Source organism: Camelus bactrianus, chromosome 21 (assembly GCF_048773025.1).
Source record: "Camelus bactrianus isolate YW-2024 breed Bactrian camel chromosome 21, ASM4877302v1, whole genome shotgun sequence".
NCBI classification, from domain to species: domain Eukaryota; kingdom Metazoa; phylum Chordata; class Mammalia; order Artiodactyla; family Camelidae; genus Camelus; species Camelus bactrianus.
In genome coordinates this window covers 7,668,575-7,689,251 of record NC_133559.1, presented here as the reverse complement: position 1 = coordinate 7,689,251, position 20,677 = coordinate 7,668,575, and the positions used below count along the sequence as shown (strand labels likewise).

Sequence of the window (20,677 nt, the reverse complement as noted above, 5' to 3'; positions counted from 1 at the left end):
CCACAATTTGCCACTCTCCCCTCCCCCATCCTGCAGCTGTCTCTGTCTGTCCTGGGACTAACCTGGTCCCTTGTCCCTGTTGTTTCTGGAGATGCCAGCCTTTGCCTTAGTTTTGGATCTTCCCGCCAGAAATTGTTTAGAGACTGAAAAGGAGGAGAGATGACCCAAAACTTAGTTTGCTGGAACCCCAGCCTTCCACCGGAGGTGGGGGTTAAGTCCAAGTTTAGAGTCTCTGCAGGTACCCACCCCTTCCCTCTAGCTCGCAAGTCCAGCTCTTATTGGCCAAAAGTTTCCGCCCCCTCAGGGAAGTTGATTTTCCATTGGCTAGTCCCTGGTCACGTGACCTTCCTTTCTGAGGCCGCAAAGCCGGAGAGGCAGCAACAAGTTCAGCTGAAGACTGAAGCAAGAGCTAAGTCAGGTAATGCCCTAGCGGGGAAGGGGCCACCGAAATCCCTGAGAGGAAGGATAGAGGAGAGGAAGGGCAGAGCTCAAAAGGATTGAGCTCCACGGGGAATCTGTCACTTCTGGGCCGGGGAAAAGGAGAGCATGGGCGGACGTTTCCAAAACAGGAACTTGCTCGGGGTCTCCCAGGCAAGTTTTTGTGTCCCTAGGTCCTTTGCTTTAGAGGTTTGGGGGAACAACTCTTAGAGGGGTTGAAATTAGCCAGAAGAGACTTTCCGGCTTTGTACAGTGTGGGAGAGCTCCCCCTTTGGCTGTTTTTTAGAAATAACACAAGTCCCTGACAATCGTTGCAAGATGTTTTTGTTGAATCCTGCCTGAATGAAAAGAGAGGGAATAGTGGGGAGGGGGGTGGAGATGGGTTTTCTTCCAAGAGGGCGATGAGAAGAAAGAAAGCTGAAAACACAGCCGGGAAGGGTGGAGATTAGATAGCAGAAGGAACTTCCTAATAAGGCAGAGAGATCTTTTGGAATCTTGGGTGAATCCAACCAAGAGAGAGGTACCAACCAGAGTTTGGAACCCTGAGGTCCAAGGGTTCCAGACGGTCTCCTGTTTGGGTCTCAGAAGTGTTTGTCTTTGTTGACCCAAATACCCTTGCTGGTTTCCATGGAGATAGTGGGTCTGACATCACCCTGGTTGCCATGGTGCCTGGTTCTGGAGGACCTGAGCAGGCTGCACACAGCTAGGGATAAACAAGGACTTCGGCCCAAGCTGCTGCTACTTCCTTCCTGCCACCACCTGTTAAGAGTCACACGCAGCAAGTGGGGATGGGAAGATGACAGAACAGTGGGGGAGGGGCCTGAGCCCAGAGGGCTGCACAAGTGATGCTTCTATGGATACCTGTAGAAGCTGGCCAGGGGTGTTCTGTTGGACATGGTAGGGGAAGGTCATTGCAGCTGATCTCCTGGCTCCTTGTGGGATGGGTGCATGTGTCTGCGAGGCATAGGTATTGGGGAAGACACTGGGAGATGTCTTTCATCTGTCCTGGGCTTGGATCTTGATTAGCAAGGGCTGCAGAAGGTTATAAGGGTGCCGTGTAGGACTCGCACCAGCTTAAACAGGGGAGCAGCGTGGTGGTTTTCAAGGTAGAACTATCACACTTCTTCCCAAGCCTCACTTCGTTTTCCCAGGGTTTCCTTACAGAACCCTTTTCTACTTGCCACCCTTCTATCTCCTCAGCAAGCAGTCATTTATCCTCCTCTAAAGGATCACAATCTAAGACTCTAGGCCTAGAGTTAGCTCATCTATCCCTCCACCTCTATGACAGGTCCCAGCTGCCAGCCTGAGGGGACAGTCTTGGCCATAGATGGAGGGTAGGTCCCTCTCTCCTTATCCCACCTTGTGTCAGGCTTTGGAAGCTGGAATGACTTCCCCCTCTTCACCTAGCCAAGTCAGAGCAGATTAGCAGTGGGCAGGACCATAGCCCTGATGTTTGTCCATGCTTTGCAAACCATAAAGTGCTTTATTTATGATAGTTGCCAGAAATCCCTTTTCCCAGTCACCTTTAAGTTTCCTACGATGAAATTCTGGAGGTTACTAAGAACGGAAACAGTATTTAGAATGGAGCGTGAGAGTGATAAGGAGATTTACTAAAGGTATATTCAGAAGGATCTAAGCTATGCCAGCCCTTCTCAACCCTGGCTGCACATGAGAATCATCTGGGAGGCTTTAAAAAAGACCCATGTCTGACCCTGACCCTTGAACCAATCAGAATCTTAGGTGATTGATTCCATTGTGCAGCCAGTGTACAGAACTCCTGAACTAGACCCTACACAGGACTCGTGGTGAGTGGGTGGGTGGGTGGGAGACTTGGGACTGAAGGAGACCTTCGAGTCTTCTCCCCAGGCCCTAGGGGAGGAGGTGGTGGTTGTGGGGGAGCCTAGGGTGGTGAAGGGAGGGCTGGGTTATTCCTCACTCTTCTTACGAGCCGTTCATCTTCGGCAAGCCATCAGTCACCTTTCTGGCCTTCATTTTCCCCTGACTATAACGTGAAGGAATTGGCCTGGATGTTTTCCCAAAGCTTTTCCAGTCCTATGCTTCTCTGACCTTTCAAGGTCAGTTCAGTTTCCCAGTTTCCAGAGGGCCCTTTTGGTCCCTGAGAGAGGCCGGCTTCCCTGTGGCTGTTGGCAGGTTCTGATTTGCAAGGCAAATACTGCTGAGGAGTTGAGGTGTTGGGGTCAGAAGGACTGGAACCAAGTTGGTTCTGGAAGCTACTGCCCAGCCCTTAAACCTTGGCATCCGGCCAAGGCTGCTGTCTGTATCCTGTCTCTCCTGAAGGGAGCTGGGATCCTTAAGAGAGCCTTTCTCTGCAGGCGGCAGCCTCAGCAGCCTCCGGGACAACTATGGCCTCCTGCCCAGACTCAGACCACAGCTGGGTGCTTGCTGGCGCAGAGGTAGGAAAAGCAGGCCTGGAAACCATATGGAACGGGGTTTCCTGCAAGGCGGGGCTGCTTTCTGAGTCTGTCCCCTTGGTCTTGATGGTCACCTGCATCACCTCCAGCTGGCTATGAGAGGAACTGTAGTGTCAGGGAGAAGGCGAGTCAGGTATTGGGACTCAGACCATGCCTTGAAAGAAGGGAACCACCAGGGTAAGCTGTGAGAACTAGAGAAGAAATTCTGGTGGGGAGACACGCATGAGCAAAAGTTCTAAGGCAACAGTGGGGCAGCCACGATGGGGGAGCCTGAGGACTTCCACTGGATGAGGTGGAGACAGTGTTGAAGAGAGATTTGGCCAAAGCTTGGGAACCTCTGAAAGAGGCCTGAAGGGCCTGGCTCAGGCATTTGGGCCTCCTCCTGATGGGAAATCACTGAAGGGCACTGAGTTAGAGGGCGTCAGGACAGCCAGTGCCTTGAGCAGAGGGTGCAGCCACTGTGTGGCCGGGGTTGGAACAAGGGGAGAGCTTTTTTGAAGGTCCTGCCGTCCAGGTGGTATTTGGTGGGATGGGAACCAGTGGACTCCTGTGCCTCTGAAGCCACTGAGAAGGGGGCTGGCAGAATGGGGACTGGGTGGCTGGAGCAGTTTGTCAAGGGCTTGGTATGTTAGAACCACCAGGAGGAAGAAGGTGCGGAGCTCAAATTAGACATGTTGAATTTGGGTGCCAGTTGGGAGTAAGGGAGCTGCCCTCAGGGTGACGCTGGAGCAGGACACATGGACTGGGGCTTGTGGACAGAGGAGGATGGACACCAGGCTCCCAGCCAGAGCCCTGGCCTCCTGTTGGAGTGCCTTTACTGACAGCTGGGGGACCTGGGGCAAGCTGCTTTACCCGCTTCTCTTCCCCTGTAAAAGAGGAGTCAAGATTTCTGCCGGGTAGGAGGGGCCGTGAGAAAAAAGTGGCTTGAAAATTGTAAAGAAGTTACAAACTAAGTTACCAAGTCAAGAATTATTCTTGGAAGGAGAGCGGGAGCCACGGGTGGGATGAGTAGGGGTGGTGGGTGCAGGGTGGGCATACCGAGGGGGATGTGCAGAGAAAGGAGAGGCCGCAGCTGGATGGCAGGGCCGAGAGCACTGTGGGAGACAGGCTGGGTGAGGCTGGGATGAGTTGGGCTCTGTCAGCTTCTGGGAGACAGGGTGTGGGGAGTGGGAAAGGCCAGAAAAGCTTGGAAGACGTAACTGGTGTGGGTGGCCCATTGTGAGGGTCACTGCAGGGAAGCCCGCGGGGGTCATGACTGAGATCCTTAGGCATCTGGGGGATGTCGTTCTCTGGCCGTCCTCCCACCTTCCAACTGATAACTGAGCTTGTCACTTGGGAGGAAAATCCAGGCTGTAGCCGGCTTCTCTGGGGAGGTAGGGGCACCAGGTTTGTACAGTGGTCCAGGGCCTTGGTCCAGGGGTGCTTCTTCATTTAATAGAAACTTGGCCTCTGTAAGTTCCTCAGAGCAGCAGGTGAGGTTAGGGAATGGCCAGATACTACGCGGAGCAGAGATGTCACTGCGCCAGCTGCCCCTGCCCCCTCCCCACTTTGGAACATCCCACTACTGAATGTATCGCACTTTTGCGAGATGTGAGTTGGGGTCCCTGAGCGGTGCGGCTGGTTCCAGGCACCCCAGTAGAGCACCCTGTGCTCTTGGTTTCATCTGGCCGTCCTTCCTCTGGAGCAGCCCTTCTGCTTGTGCCCCTTCCCCCAGAGCCTGCCTGTGGAGACCCTGGGCCCAGAATCCAGGATGGGCCCAGAATCTGAGAGACCTCCCCAGGCCCCTCGGAGCCCCTCCAAGGTAGCTGCTGAAGAATTAGCTGGGACCTTGGATGGAGAAGGTAACAGCCCTGCTGAGGGGGGGTTGCAGCCACCTCTCCCCCATGTTCTGGGGTTGTCCAGTTTCCTCAAGGAGAGGGAGGCTGGTTGGTTTTATTCCCTGCATTTATCTCAGTTTAAAACCTGCTTCGCTTGTTCTGTCCTGACTTTCCCCTGCCCTTCCAACTTGGTGGAGGCCTGCGGGAGCCAGAGGGCCGTGTAGGAGGTTCCGCGGGGGGGTGCTGTAGTGTTTTCTTGACCCTCTTCTCCTGCACAGAGACCCTGTTCCAGAGTGAGAGCTCCCTATCTGGGCCCATTCTGCCAGAGGAGACTAAGGCCAAGGTGAGGACCTTCACTGTGGGGAGGGGGGGAAATGAGGAGGGCCAAGAGCTGCTCATGTCTGTGTCTGCATCAGGGCATTCTGGATGGTGATGGTTGTGGAATGGAGCCGCCTGGCCCAGAAGACACAGAGGCCCAGGGAGACTTGGAGGAGACCCCTGTCGTGGTAGGCCTGGGACCAGACACACAGGACCTGGAGGATGAGAGTCCCCCCGACAGCCTGGCCTCCTCCCCCAAAACAGGTGAGGATCCTCCTTCTCTCTCTCTGCCATGTCCTTCTAGAAGGTGTGGGAGCAGAAGTAGATATCACCCTGGGACTCAGCAGCCTGGCCACCCTCTTTAAATTGTGTCAGTGAATCCTAACCACCACCCCTGAGGACACTGAGGCTCAGGTTAAGTGACTTGACCAAGGTCACACAGCTGGCAAGTCACAGGACCCAGGTCTGGTCAACTCTTTACTCTCTGCGGTGGGGCCTCCTCTTTTCTTGTCTCTAGATTCACCTCTCATTCCCCGAGTCCTTTCCATGTGTCATCTCTGCGGAGGGAGGTTGGGTTTATGGCCTGTGTAAGAGGCAGGCTAGACTGAGCCAGGATGCAAGTCGGACCTATGAGGGGTGCAAAAAGGAGGTGTAATTTAGGTGCTCTCACAGGAGGGGTGGTTGCGTCAGGGGACAGGTAAAGGGGAAGCGAGAGGCAGGGACAGTTGGGGAAAGGTTCACACTGAAGGTGACGCTTGGGTGAAGCCTTGAGCAAAGAGTAGGCTTTTGGTAGGTAGGGTAGGAAGAAGAGAACATTCGAGGCCAAGGATGCAGCATCAACAAAGGGATGGGGCCCCTGTCCTGTGCTGAGGAGGCTGCATCCGTGTCTTGTGTCAGAGGGGTGTATGAATCCATCTCTGTTGACGGTGACGGGCTGGAGGGGGAGGCCGGGGGCTGGGGCCATTTAGGGGACAGCTGCAGCAGTCAGCCCTGAAGTAAGGCAGCTACGAGGCATGTGACCTGAGATGTTTACCTGTTGAATCGTTGCATTGTCTGGGGCTGAGGTTGGCCAGATGGCAGCAGTGGCTCCTTGCCCAGGATTGGGGGAACACCAGAAGACATCCAGTTTGAAGGGCAGTGTGTTAAGTGGCCCCTGAGGGACACCAAGGTGGGAGTGGCCAGTAGGCAGTCAGACCTCCAGGTCTGGAGCTCTAGGGAGGCCAGGTCGGGAGTTACAGATTGGGACTCCATCTGCCATGGGAGGAAGCCAGCGGGGTGGGTGAGATAGTGGGTGACTGCGTACAATGAGAAGAGCAGAAAACCAGAAATGGTGCCAGGGAGACCTTCGCCTTTAGGACTAGGAAGAGCCAGGGTTTGGACAGGACCGGGACGGGGGAGCAGTTGCAGGAGCTTCAGGAAGGAGGACGCTTTTAGGATGAAAGCTGCTCTTGTAGTTTGTAGGTTGAAAGGGCTGATCTCTCACCTCCAGACCGGGCAGGGGTGGCCACTGACCCAGGCAGACATGGGCAGGGTCTCCATGTGCCCCCTCTGCTGTCAGGGCTGGAGACCTCCCGTTCTTCCCTCTCTTTCTGTCTCTCTGTATGTCCCATCTCTCCAGTTTCCTTACTGCCCTGTCCCCACCCCTTCCTCCAGCTTGGATCAGGGAGGAGGCCCACTGCTCTACCAGTGAGGATGACACCGACGTGGATGTGGAGGGTCTGCGGAGACGGCGGGGCCGGGAGCCCAGCATTCCTCAGCCTGTGGCCCCCGTGGGGGTAAAGGACCAGGCCAGGGGCGAGGGTGCAGGCGGGGAGCTGGGCATCTCCCTCAACATGTGTCTCCTTGGGGCCCTGGCTCTGCTGGGCCTGGGGATCCTCCTCTTCTCTGGTGAGTAGTTGCTGCTGCTGGGGCCTTGAGCCCCTACTCTGGCACCTCCTGCCACATTTTCGCCCTGCTCCACCCCTTTTTCTGAGGGCCTGACAGACCCCTCTGTCTCCATTTTCAGGTGGCCTCTCAGAGTCTGAAAGTGGTGAGTGGGGACAGGCCCTGGCTGGTTTGTGTCCGTCCCCTTCCAGCCCTGAGGGAGGCTGATGGGGGCAGTTCCCTGGGTCAGGAGTAGGGATGCTGGGGGCTGTACACATTTTGCTCAGTTGTAGGCCTTGTCAGCTATTCAGGGTGACCCTTGGCCCTTTACGTCACTGGACCTCTCAGCCATAGAGTCGGTCCAGGGCAGGAGAGTGACTGTGGGTGGGTGGGTGGGGGGAGAAGAGGGGTTTAATATGCCTTGGGGCCAGTTTCAAGATTGCACTTTCCCACAGGACCCATGGAGGAAGTGGACCTGCAGGTCTTCCCAGATCCCGGGTCGGATACTGAGAGGCTGGAGGCTGCGGGAGATGGGCAGGCATGTGTGACTGTCTCCATTGGTGTGTGGTGCCTGGTGGGGGAGATCCAGGGCTACCAGGGTTGTGGGACGGGGTGGGGGTGACTGGCTCCTTTGCCCTCAGGATGAGCCAAGGCAGCAGCTGCAGGCCTCAGCGCCCCCTGACAGTGTCCCCAGCCTGCAGAACATGGCCCTTCTGCTGGACAAGCTGGCCAGGGAGAACCAGGACATCCGGCTGTTGCAGGCCCAGCTGCAGGTGGGCATGAGCAGGAGGTGGGTGGGCTAGGCCAGCCCTTCCTAGGCCAGGTGTCTGTCCTAGTGTCCTTCCCTAAAAGAAGTTTCCACTGTTCATCCACATACTTTGACCCTCTCCCTTTCCCACTATAGTCAAGTCCTTTCTAGTTCTCTGTTCACATCCCACATGCTCAGGTTTAGGCCAGGACTGGCATACCTGTTTCACGTGGCATGCCACCTCTGCTTGATTGGCATGGTCTGCCTGGAGCATTGTGAGGGGGAGGGATTGAACAACATGCCAAGGCTCAATGGGAAAGAGGTGCTGTGATCAATTAACAATGTCTGCTCTGGGTATGGGAGGTGGACATAGGACGAGAGCCACATCTTGGCTATCTTTAGGTGAATCAGAGAAGTGTGTGCTTATAAAACGCCATAGAAACTGAAGTGAAGGGTGGGGATAGGAAGGACGAGAACCAAATCCTCTCGAGTGTCCTGGGCCATAAAGGGGCTTGGGCCACTTGCCCACTGCAACAGAATGAAATTAGGGTAGAAGGCACTGGGCTTATCCTGACAAGGACCTCTCCTTGTGCCCTTCCTCTCTACCCCTAATTCCAGGCCCAGAAGGAAGAGCTTCAGAGCCTGATGCATCAGCCCAAAGGGCTGGAAGAGGAGAATGCCCGGCTCCGAGGGGCTCTACAGCAGGGCGAGGCATCCCAGCGGGCCCTGGAGTCAGAGCTGCAGCAGCTGCGGGCCCAGCTCCAGGGGCTGGAGGCTGGCTGTGTCCGGGGCACAGATGGGGTGTGCCTCCACTGGGGCAAAGGCCCACAGGGTGGCAAGGCGACCAAGGAGCAGGGCCTCAGCGGGCAGGAGCTGAGCCCTGGCTTCCTGGAGCAGAAGGAACGGCTGGAGGCTGAGGCCCAGGCGCTAAGGCAAGAGTTGGAGAGGCAGCGGCAGCTGCTGGGTTCTGTGCAGCAGGACCTGGAGCGGAGCTTGAGGGATGCAGGCCGAGGGGACCCAGCCCATGCTGGCCTGGCTGAGCTGGGCCACAGGCTGGCCCAGAAGCTGCAGGGCCTGGAGAACTGGGGCCAGCGCCCTGGGATCTCTGCCAATGCCTCAGAGGCCTGGCGTCAGGAACCTCACTTCCAGAGTTCCAGGGAGCGGAGTGGAAAGGAAAAGAGGTGGGATGGGCAGGGGGACCGGAAGACTGAGCGTTGGAAACTTAAGAAGGAGGAAACTGGCCGGGAAAAGAAGAGCTGGGCGGGTGAAGAGGACAGGGAGTTGGCAGGGAGGTGGAAGGAGGGCAAGCCAAGGGTGGAGGAGTGGGCCAGCAAGGATGGCAAGCGACAGGGTTCCAAGGAGCCCCCCAGGAAAAGTGGGGGGTCCCACTCCTCCAGAGAAAGGCAGAAGCACCCTCGGTGGAAGGAAGGGGCTAAAGATGGGCATGACCCCCTACCACTCTGGGCAGAGCTGTCAAGGCACAAGTACCGGGCACCCCAGGGCTGCTCAGGTGTGCACGAGTGTGCCCGGCAGGAGGGCCTGGACTTCTTTGGCATGGAGCTCGCCCCAGTGCGGCAACAGGAGCTAGCCTCTCTGCTGAGGACTTACCTGGCGCGGCTGCCCTGGGCTGGGCAGCTGAGCAAGGAGCTACCCTTCTCTCCTGCTTACTTTGGTGAGGATGGTATCTTCCGCCATGACCGCCTTCGCTTCCGGGACTTTGTAGACGCCTTGGAAGACAGACTGGAGGAGGTGGCAGTGAGACAGACAGGTGATGATGATGAGGTGGATGACTTTGAGGACTTCATCTTCAGCCACTTCTTTGGGGACAAAGCACTGAAGAAGAGGTGGGCAACTGTGGGGAAGTTAGATGGGTGGGACAGAATAGGAGGCAGGGAGTGGTGGGGGGGGATGTGAAGGAGCCAGGGTCCTGAGGAGAGGTCTTCAGTTTGAGGTTTTTCTCTCTGCTTTTAGGTCTCCCCTCCCCCCACAGCCAATACTTTCCTGTCTTCCCTTGAGGGCAGGAAGCTGCCTGTGCTCACCCCAGAGTGGTCCTGGGGAGTCCCCTTTTGGGCTGGCGGAATTCCTCCCCCTCCCCAACCCCGTTTTTCTGTCCTGTCCTGCCTATATCCCCATGGCCAGGGGCAGTGGAGGGCGGGAGGGAAGGGGTGGTAAGGGAGATTGCTTCCCACCTTCCTGCCTGCCCAACTGGGGCCTTCATCCTGGGAGACCAGGTCTGGCCACACTCCCTTCCCCCCAATATGATTATTGGTGGTGGCTGCCTATGTCACCTGCCTTAGGAGAAATAGGGTCCCCTCTCCTCAGGGAGCCCCTTCTCATCACATGGCATTGTCCTCTAAAGGCCTCTCCCTGCCCCCACCCCATGTCTCCCCACAGGTCTGGGAAGAGGGACAAACATTTGCGGAACCCCAGAGTTGTGGGGCCCAGGGAGGAGCACAGCCACCACCGCCGGGGCTGAGGCCCTGCTTATCTGTCCCCTGGGAACCGTTAAACTGCCACCTCCCCCTGCTGGTTTGGTGTCCTTGGATATCCTTCACAGCCCTGCACTGATACCACTTTCTCTAGAAAAAGGCCTTAGCTGGACCTGCCTTGCTATCTATGCAAATGTATGCAAATGCTCAGGGCCCTGGGCCGTGACCCTTGCAGCCTGATTGTGTCACGCCAATGTGAAGGGGGATGGGAGAAAATCCTGTTTTTCAGTGGGATGCAGTGGAGGTAGGTGTGTGGAGGCAATTCTGACTCTGAAGCCAAAGTGCTTTCCTCCTCTTGTGTGTGTGGGGGCCCCCAGAGTGGCCCCTTGGCTGCACGCACTGCCCCGTGCCCCCTGGGGTTTGACTAGCCTTGCTGGCTGGAGGCCCAGCATGAGGGTTTTCCCTGGGGTTTTGTTAGATTTGGAAGGAGCTGTCCCCAGGAGATGAAGTCCCCTTTTTAGCTCTGCTCCTCGTGTGGCCTCACCTCCCCATGTGAACTATAGACTCAGATCCCAATAAAATGCTATTGGAGCTGTGACATTGGGTGGGGGCTCTGTCACTTGGGGCTGTTTCTAAGCACAGCGGACACCCACACCCACCATCTCATGGGCACTGGTACTCGCATTCTCCCATATACTCCTCTCCCCCTCACCTCACCCTCCCAGCAAACCTCAGGCCCCCTGGGCTAGAACTCCCCATTTTGCTCACAGCTGCCTTGGCTGCACCCCTGGGAGATGGGGAAATATGCGAGTGGGTTTTGGAATCGGAGCCTTGGGCTCAAATCCAGGCTGAGTGATATTGGGCAAGTTAATCTCTGGGAGACTTGGGCTTCTAATCTTCAAAAAAGGAGATTGAGGGGCTGGGGAAGAGATTAAATAAAGCAGTGTAAACAAAATGCCTGTCCCGTATTTGGCACTGAAAAGCTATTCGCTCCCTTCAGCATGTGGAGGAGGGAGGAAAGGGACCCATGCCGGCACTACCCCCCGCCCCACCCTGCAACCAGGCTTCTGGGTTGGGAAGGTGAGCAAACCACTAGGTGGCGCCCTGGCTCCACATTTACTGCAAACCTCGCCGCCCCCACTGCTTGGTGCCCCAAATCTTGGACACCCCCATCCCCACTGACTTGGGCCTGCTCTCCGGCTAGCTCTCCTAGGAAGACCTAGATCCCCCTCGGCTACTCTTTAGGAAGTTCTTCCTGACTGGGCTTCTTGATTGGCCTGGAAATTCCCTTGGGAGTATAGGGGACAGAAGGACAGTGTGACTTCAGGCCAGATCAGAGGAATGTGTTAGTAAAGCTGAGGGCGCCTGCCCAGAAGGGGGCTGTAATTGACAGTGCTTCTGTAACACTGTGACTGTTGGCCCACTCACTGTTAAAGGGCTTTACGTGCATCAGCTCATTTAATTCAGCTGGGGAGGGTGGAGTGGGGCGGGGAGGGGCAGGCTGGGGATGGAACAAGGTCCACTCATTTAACAAACATTTAGTCTATGGTGCTGGCCTTCTGCAGGTGCTCAAAATTTATGCTGCCTGAGCAGCTGACTGGTAAACTTGGGTGTCCAGCAGAGGGATCAGGATTCAGTGGCCTGGGAAGGGGGGCTGGGCTCAGGGGACAGGACACAGACTGGTCCCCTGGGTTCCCAGAGGGTGTGGGCCGCTTGGGGCTTCTCAGTTTCATTTCGAGGGCCCATTTCCTTCATTTGCATAACGAACTCTCAAGGAGGCTAGGAAGTCCCCCCAAGCCCCCTCCTCTTTCTTAGCCACTCAGGAAGTAATACGCTGAGCTGGAGGTTTCTGAACTGCTGAATCAGGGAGAAAAAGCCAAGAACTCAAGGGGTATGCTGGGGAGGGGTGAGGACACCAGGGACACTGGCTGTTCTGACTACCCTCTCTCGCGCCCTTGGTAGGTGATCCTCATACCCACTGCAGGTCATGAAGCCGCTGCCTCCATCGCACCCATGCACCCACAGCAGCACTGGTAAAGAAGGGGAACCCCAAGGCCCAGATCATAGGATGCTCTCTGGTCATAGAACTGGCATGTGGAGACAAGCCTCTGGAGGTTGAGGCTGGGGGACAGCACTCCCTCCTTGCCACAGGGCCGGGGGACAGCTTCTGGCTGTGTAGGGGTAGGGGGAGCCTGTGGGTAGCCCCGTGGGACTCTGTCACACAGCCCTGCTTGGCCTCCAGGGTCTGGTCTAGTTTAAGTACTTGGTATTTTGAGCACTTGGCTTTTCTGCCCTTTCCTCTGGGAACTCCCCCAGCCAAGAGCTCAGCTTCCGGGTGCCTTGGGGGAAATCACTGGAGTTGAGGGTGGCTGTCTTGGGCCTTCCCCTCTCAAGTGGAAAAATTCTGCTTCCTTTGGCCAGTCCCCGAAATGTATTTCCTAGCTGTCCTCCAACTTGCCATTCCTCCCCCCATCCCTGCCCCTCATTCTTCAGCCTCACCCCTTTTTCCATTGTCCTCAGCTCAGCCTTCTCTCACTGATGCCCCCTCCACCCTTTACCTCCTCCAGGATCTTCCTCATCCTGTCTGCCTCCTCAGGTCCTCCAGGCCCCAGCCTTTCCCTCTTGCCTTCCACTCCTGCCCATCCTGGGGGACAGAGGCGGGGTGGTGGTGGTCACCTTCAGACCTGTACCATCCCGTAAGCTCCCTGAGGGTCGGAGGCATGTGTTCCTTTTGAGAACCTCTCCCAGCGCCCCCTGCTTGGCACAAGAACAGATGCTGAAGTGGCTGACTGTTGCCATGGGAACCTCCCAGGGCCATCCTGACGCAGGGACGTCTCCCCTACCACCCCGCCCGTCTCATTCTGAGCCACAGATGTTCCTGATCCCTTCATGCTTCACATGCTCCAAGAGGGTCTAAAAGGGACACTGCAGGGTCGAGGTGGGGGTCATTGCCCTAAACCCAGACAATATAGATCCCGCTCCTGCATTCTCACCGCTCAGCCCTCTGAGCCACAGAAGCCCCTTGTCACTAATTCTTGGTGACTTGTCTGATTCCCTTTCCCTCCCCTGCAGGCCTTCCCTTAAGGTTGCTGCCCATCTCTTTGGCAGCCCTTGGCTTCTAGAACATGCCCTGCCCACACAGAAGCAAAGCAGACCCCTTCCCCACTCACCTTTTTGTCTTTATCCTGGGCCAGGTGGAGGCCCAGGCCAGGTCTCTTCTAATTAGACCTGTGTCCTGGGCAAACTTTCAGTCAGAAAACCTAGTCTCAGTTCTCCACCACTGCCCACCTGCAGCCTCCTCACTTTTTCTCATCACTGAAGTGAGGCTGTAGATACCCCCTCACAGGTGGTTGTGAAATGAGTCACGCTAAGACAAAGGAAAAGGCTTTTCAAACTGCAGAGTACTGTTACGATTTTTTAGTTATTTTTATTTCATTTAACCTCTAAGGGGAGGCCAAGGCCTCTGTGAGTTACTGATATGGGAGGAGAGGGTGTTGGTCCCCAACCCATGCAGCAGGAGCTGGCAGGGAAAAGACGAAAAGATGCTAACTCGCATTCAAGTCCCAGCACTGTGCTAGGTGCTGTGGGGACCCCAGTCCTTGCCCCTGAAGCTAACTGGATTAGTTTAACACAGAGCAGAGTTTAAAAAGTATTCTCTTAATAGTGCCAGGGAGGAGTCAGCTGAGGAGGTGAAGAGGAGAGAGGGGTGGCCTTTGAGCTGGACCTTGAAGGATAATAGGACTGGTGATGCTGGAGGGGATTTCAGACTGGGCAAAGGTGAGGCCCTAGGGGAGGGTGGAACAGCCTTGTCAGATGGTGACACTCAGGTTCCTGTAAGGGAGCAAATTCTCCCACAGGCCTGCCTGCAAGTCTAAGGGGGAGCTTTACTATAGGAAATGGGGAGGGGTGCCACTGAAGGCCTTTGATGGGTAGGGGGCATGAAGAGGAAGATCCACACGGGGCAGTGCAGCCGGCCGGGGGAAGGGCAGCATGGAGATGTGAAATTGGGGGTAGTTAGGAGGTGTCAGCCATCGACTCAAGAGAGAGATGACAGGCCTGATTTAGAGCAGTGAATCAGAATGGACTGGCCTGGGGTGGGACAAGGACAAGGGAGAGGGAGGAGTCAAGGGCACACTGAGCTTCCCAGTCTCATGACAGGTGGATGACTGCATCCTCATGCGATGCGGTGCTGGGAAAGGAGGAGGAAAGGCCCAAGCTGCTTTGTGGGGGGTGGGGTGGGATGGGCTGGGGAAAGAGGGACAGGGTTGCCTCTGGGCTTGACTGTGCAGGAGATGGGACAGGGATAGAGCCAGCCTCCCCGCAGATCACCTCTCTGCTCTGCCAAGTTGCATGTCCCCACCTCCCAGTCCTCATGTCCCTCCTGCCCCTACTGCCCGCTGCCCCACTCCAAATTCCTTTCCAGGGCAGGGCCCCTTTGGGGGAATTCTTACCAGCTGTTAGTACATTTACCTTTACTGAATCTGAGGGGAGGCACCCAGCAGAGGGGAGTGACTTTTCCACTGAGGTCATCACTGAGACCTTTTCCAAAGTCAAAGGGACAGGTCATCAGGCCGGGGCAGGCTGGGGCAGGAACCTGAAGCCCTGTGCTGTGGAGAGGGAAGTGTTAGATGGCTCTCCTTTTGGAAGCTCAGTCACCCGTGGGCCAAACAGACCCACCATAAATTCTTGCTCATCTGGAATGTGGCCTTGGGCCCTCACAGAGGCAGCTTTGTAGGGAGGGACCAGCGCAGGCCACCCCTCTTATCTCTGAGGGCCCTGAACTCAGAGCCCTTCCCTACCTTTAAAATTTTGTTTGTTTGTTTATTTATTTATTTAATTGTATAGTTGATTTACAATGTTGTGTTGATTTCTGGCGAGCAGCATAGTGATTCATTTATACATATATATTCCTTTTCATTGTAGCCACTACAAGGTATTGAATATAGTTCCCTGTACTGTACAGTAGGACCTTGTTGTTTATCTGTTTTCCCTATTTTTTAATCTCACTGAGGAGTAGACCTTAAAGACGGTACGGCCATAAATTTCTCTATTTTACACGGATGAAGAAATAGAGAGAGAGAGGAGGGGACTTGCCTAAGGTCCTATTGTGGCTGAACAGTGACAGTGGAGGTGGACTGGCCCCCAGACAGCCCTTAGGACACCAGTGGGCTTTTGAAATGTCTAGTCCTGCTGCTTGCCCCTCTCTCCGCCAGAGCGGACCCAAGGGTTGGAAGCAATATCTGAGCTCTCTCCCATCTGTGGGTCTCTTTAGCTGACTCCTCTCCTCTGGGCCTGTGTGCCCCCTACTTCAGCTACTTGGGGCACCTGGCCTTGGAGGCATTTCCTCTCTGGCCACCGGCTGCCACCTGATTGGGCCCAGCTTGTGGGTAGGAGAAGGCCAGTCCTGGAAGGGCCCTTTACAAGCCTGGGTGCCACCTCTTGTTCAGAGGGAAACCGAGGCCTAGAGAGTGAAGTGACTTGTCCAAGGACACAAAGCTTGCTAGGGACGGAGTGGAGACCAGCGCCCAGGGCTGCTCACCCCTTACTAAGCGTCCCCTTTCCTCCTGCCTCCCCACCCCTCCTCTCTCCGGCTTTTCACGCTTGGAATTTAGGCTCTGAGATCAGGTCTGGAGGAGCCTCTCACTACAAGACAGGTCTTCCTCTGCTGTTCCAGAGAAGTGACTTGGCTCGTGTCTCCTTCTGCAGAGACGTCTAGCGGTGGCCACAGGGGGGCAGCAGCAGGAGGGACAGGGGCCCGCCGGGCCGAGGACTGGGCTGGGAGGGAGAGAGGGGCCTTCAGGAGCTGCCCTGGAATCAGAGCACCGGGGTGTGGGGTGATGAGGCCTCAGCCTTGAGAATACTCACAGAGGGCCCTTCTGGCTTCAGGAGTGAATCCGGGCCCTTAACTGTCCCCGACAGAGCCCCCATTCATTTGCTCTTACAGAGCTCTTACCCTGTGCCTGGCGGGGGGCTGGTATCCCTTGATGTGCTTTCCAACGGCCTGGTGAGGCTAAGTACAGTGTGTGGGGGAGAAACACAGGGAAGGAGCTGGCTGCCTGCCGGCGGCTGGGCTGCGGGTCCAGGAGGCCTCCCTGGTCGGGAAACGCCAGCTTTGGGGCCACACAGACCCGGCTCCACCTCTTAGAGCTCCTGACTTTGAGGCAAGTCTCTCAATCTCCTTTTCAAAGTATGAACATCAACTCTGTCACTCAGATTGTTAAATAACAGTAAGATGAAATTTACAAATCATTCTTTAATAGTAGTTGAAATGGGGTTCATTCTCCAGCTCCAAGGCTTACATTCACTACAAAATAAGCTAATGGAAAAACAAAATTATTTCTTGAAATCATGAATCTTCATTAAAAAAAAAAAATCACTGTTCTCTCTCATTGTATTCCGGATCGAGATGTAGCCATAATCCTTGGGTACATTAGTTCAATTTCTGGAGCATGTTTCTTTTAAAAATGGGAGGATCCTTGCTTTGCCTACATTATGGATGTGATAAAACAAGAGCGTGAAGTTAAAAGTATTTATGGGGGGGTGGGTACAGCTCAGTGGTAGATCGCATGCTTAGCACGCATGAGGTCCTGGATTCAATACCCAGTGCCTTCATTAAAAAAGAAAAAGTACTTGCAGACTATAGTAAATGCTCTTTCAACACTAGATTCATGTCTTTATCTAAATTGATTTTAACTTACAGATTGCTCAAATGTTATCTTGGATGCACAATACTCATTGAATTACCTCAGTTTCCTCAGCCATAAAAATGAAGGTAAAATCTCTGCCTTATAATGATGGAAATAATTTGTAGACCAAGGACTGAACAGGAGAATCCAACTTTCCATTGGTCTGCTGGAGGGGGCCCACTGTCCGGTGGGAGGTTGGATGCCCCCCCGCCCCCCTGTACCCCCTCCAGGGAAGAGCCTCTCACCTTCAGGGACATCTGCCTGCGGCGTTTCTTAAGGCTAGAGAACCCGACCAAGTCAGAGCTGGCCTTACGTTCTATTTTCCTCTAGCTTCACCCTCACTTGGTACTTAGAGAATTTGCAGGAGGCAGTTCATGAGCGAAGTGGGATCCTAAGTGTCAGCTTCTTCTGTTGTTTGTTTGGAAGTAATTTTGCCCCTTCTCTCTGGAGTGGGATCCCAGGTTGGGTGCGGGGGCATATGTGCAATAATCTATTTGATGAATACCTGGGCAGATCTCTTAATTTTGAGCCTCAGTTGTCTCATCATTAAGGAGGAATAGTAGTGTTTATGTGATTGAGTAGTAGTCATATGATTGAGAAAAGTTCTGGCACATAGTAAACGTTCAATAAATATTAACTATTAGCTATCTGTGGGGAGAGAAATGAGTACATGGACAATTACAGTGTAGTCTAAGATGCTATGAGAGGGGTGAGCACAGGGTGTATCAGGATCATAGAAAACAAGCATCTAAGTCAGATGGCGTTGGGGGGGGCAGGGAAGGCTCCCTGGAGGAGGCAAGACGAGCCAAGTGTTGAAGTACAAATCGGGGTTTGTTTCACAGTGAAAAAGTTGGGAAGCGTGTTTCAGGCAGAGGGGACAACAAGAAGATGCGCCATTAGAGCCATTTTTAGCCTATATCAGAGCATCCTGCAAGTGTTTGTTTATATCAATTTTCCCTCTCCAATTTTGAGATGAAGTCTCTCATGCTCCATTTGGAAAAAAAATTTTTTTGGAGGGGTAACTAGGTTTATTCATTTATTTATTTATTAAATGGAGGTACTGGGGATTGAACCCAGGACCTCATGCATGTTAAGCATGTGCTCTATCACTGAGCTCGCACACTCCTTTTCTGTTTTTAATTGAAGTGTAGTCAGTTTACAATGTTGTGTCAATCTCTAGCGTATAGCACCATGTTTCTGTCATACATATATTCGTTTCCATATTCTTTTTCATTATAAGTTATTACAAGATATTGATCTCGTGCTCCATTTTTTAAGCTGTCTTAAAATTGCCTGTCTCCCATGAGAGTAAATGCTCTTTGAGAGCAGGCTCTGTTTGGTTTACTGGTGCGTCTCTAGCAGTACTTGGTACATTTTAGACATTTAAATACATGTTGAATGAATGAATGAATGAAATGAATGAATATATAAGTAGACTTCTCTCCCATCAGTTTCTCAAAGGCTCAGACTTCCCCTCTTCTCTCACCCTGTTGTACTGCTTCGTTACAGCCCCTACCCAATCCTGTCCCACGTCTTCCAAGCTCCATTACCCCCAAAGCTGTGGTCGTCAAACACGCAAGGACTGATTCACAGGTCACGTTTACACTGAGGACACTGGTAGAGGGGAACGCTTGGTTCAGCTGGGCAGTGACTACGGGAAGATAAACTGGAACCACAAACAAAGAGCTGAAGCAAGGGTAATTGGTAGGGGCTGGGGGTGAGGGGATAGCTCAGTGGTAGAGCACATGTTTTAGCACGCACAAGATCCTGGGTTCAATCCCCAGTACCTCATTTAAAAAAACGGGTAATTTGTGGTGTCCCTGAGTTAGGGTGGCATCTAGTTCCACTGTGGGACAGACTTGCCCTGGAGGGGCAGAGCTTGGTACCGACTGCTCAGGACTCCCTCTGCCTGGGCAGAGTTGTAGCAGCACTGACAAAGCCCAGCTCCTCCTTCATCAGGGCTCTGATTTTATTTATTTATTTTTAACAAACAACCCATTTTTTTTAAAGGTTATACTCCATTTATAGTATTATAAAATATTGGCTATATTCTCTATGTTGTTGTATACATCCTTATCGCTCATTTTATTAATAATTTGTACCCCTTAATCCCTATATGGCCCTTCCCCCATTTCCTCTCCCTGGAGGTAACCACTAGTTTGTAGTCTACATCTGAGTCTGCTTCCTTTTTGTTATATTCACTAGTTTGTCATATTTTTAAAATTTCACATCTAAGTGACATCATAAAGTATTTGTCTTTCTCTATATTATTTCACTTGACATACCGTCCAAGTCCATCCAAGTTGCTGCAAATGGCAAAATTTCATTCTTTTTTATGGCTGAGTAGTATTCCATTGTACATATATACCATATCTTCTTTATCTAGTCATCTATTGATGGACACTTAGGTTGCTTCCATATCTTGGCAACTGTAAATAATGCTGCTGTGAACATTGGAGTGTATGTATCTCTTCAAATTAGTGGAGTTTTTTTGAATATATACCCAGGAGTGGAATTGCTGGGTCATATGATAGTTCTATTTTTAGTCTTGAAAAACCTCCATACTGTTTTTCATAGTGGCTACACCAATTTACATCCCCACCAACAGTGTACAAGGGTTCCTTTTTCTCCACATCCTCGCCAACATTTGTTGTTTGTGTCCTTTTTGATGATGGCCATTCTGACAGGTGTGAGGTGATATCTCATGGTGGTTTTGATTTGCATTTCTCTGATGATTAGCAGTTTGAGCATCTTTTCATGTGTCTGTTGGCCATCTGTATGTCTTCTTTGGAAAAATGTCAGTTCTTCTGCCCATTTTTAATTGGGTTGTTTGGGGTTTTTTTGTTGTTGAGTTGTTTGAGCTGTTTATATATGTTGGATATTAACCCTTATGGGTTATGTCATTTGCAAACATTCTCTCCCATTCACTACTTTGTGTTTGGCAGAGTGCCTGGCATCTCTGGCTTCTAATCTCATTTCCCAAGAACTCTGGCCACTCCCTTCCTGGGCTGTCTCTGCTCCTGTCAGACACCCCTGCTCCTCCTCTCTTTCCTGCCTCGCCCTCAGCAGCATCCCAGCCTTTAGGCTGGCCTGTTCTACCCTAAAAATAGTGCCTCATATTTGTACAGCCCTGTACAATTAGGAAAGCTTTCTACACATATTCGCTTGTTTAATATTCCCTTTGGTTGTGGAAGGAAGAGCAGATGTTCTGTAACATAAAGGGTTTCATGGGCTGGTGGCAGCCCTGGGAGGGCAGCACCGCTCTGGGAAGTCCCTGAGCAAGTGACCTTGGCAGATAGGGTGGATAGGTGTGTGAATGCTCGGGGTGAATGGTTTCTGGTGATGATGAGGTCCAGGGTGTGACCACAAGAGCTGGTGTCTGAGGAGGAGAGGATGAAAAAGCCTTTGGACGTCTGAGGCCAGGGCATTGAGCAGTCAGGGTGTTGGAGGGGCTGATCCATGCAGAGAATGAAGTCACTGAGAATGGTGATGGGAACTGGGTGGAAAAGAAGACAGGGAGCCAGCGGCTGAGTCTCACTAGGTGACTCAGGATTGCTGGTCATCAACCCTGAGGATGTCATCCCCTGAGGAGAGGATAAAGGTGGCTCAGCCAGGTGGTATGAGTCTTAGAGGAGCCAGAGTTTTCCAAGAAACAGGGGAGTCATGGTCTGAAAGCTGAAATGGTGTGGGAGGGAGGCCACAGACACCAAGTCTATACTGAGGCCTGAGGGCTGGGGGAAAATAAAAAGCCTCCCCTAGAGAGAGTAGTAGGGAACAGTGAGGTTCAGTTGAGGCGGGAGCAGGTGGGAGCTGCTGAGAAGAGTCTGGGATATGGGGGATGTCCCGTGATTACTGGGAATTCCAGGGAGCTTCATTCTAGGAGGGGTGAGGGGAAGGGGCAGGGGTGAGGCTGGGCCAGGTGAGGGAAGAAACTCTGGGAGAAGTT

General features: G+C 53.4%; 1 protein-coding gene across 2 annotated transcripts; it reads left to right on the top strand.

Moving 5' to 3' along the window:
• Nucleotides 1–269: 269 nt before the first annotated feature.
• PBXIP1 (PBX homeobox interacting protein 1) lies at nt 270–11,000 on the top strand. 2 transcript variants are annotated; one of them, XM_010953970.3, is made up of 11 exons: nt 270–418; nt 2,772–2,852; nt 4,585–4,711; nt 4,966–5,030; nt 5,104–5,269; nt 6,659–6,892; nt 7,011–7,034; nt 7,324–7,406; nt 7,510–7,641; nt 8,235–9,460; nt 10,011–11,000. In XM_010953970.3, exons 2-11 carry the CDS (start codon nt 2,802–2,804, stop codon nt 10,090–10,092), a joined length of 2,190 nt encoding a protein of 729 aa, XP_010952272.1. In that variant the 5' UTR covers nt 270–418; nt 2,772–2,801; the 3' UTR covers nt 10,093–11,000. The 2 variants fall into 2 exon arrangements, with proteins under 2 accessions (XP_010952272.1, XP_010952273.1); XM_010953971.3 differs by lacking the exon at nt 2,772–2,852 and having other exon boundaries at nt 349–418.
• Nucleotides 11,001–20,677: the final 9,677 nt, after the last annotated feature.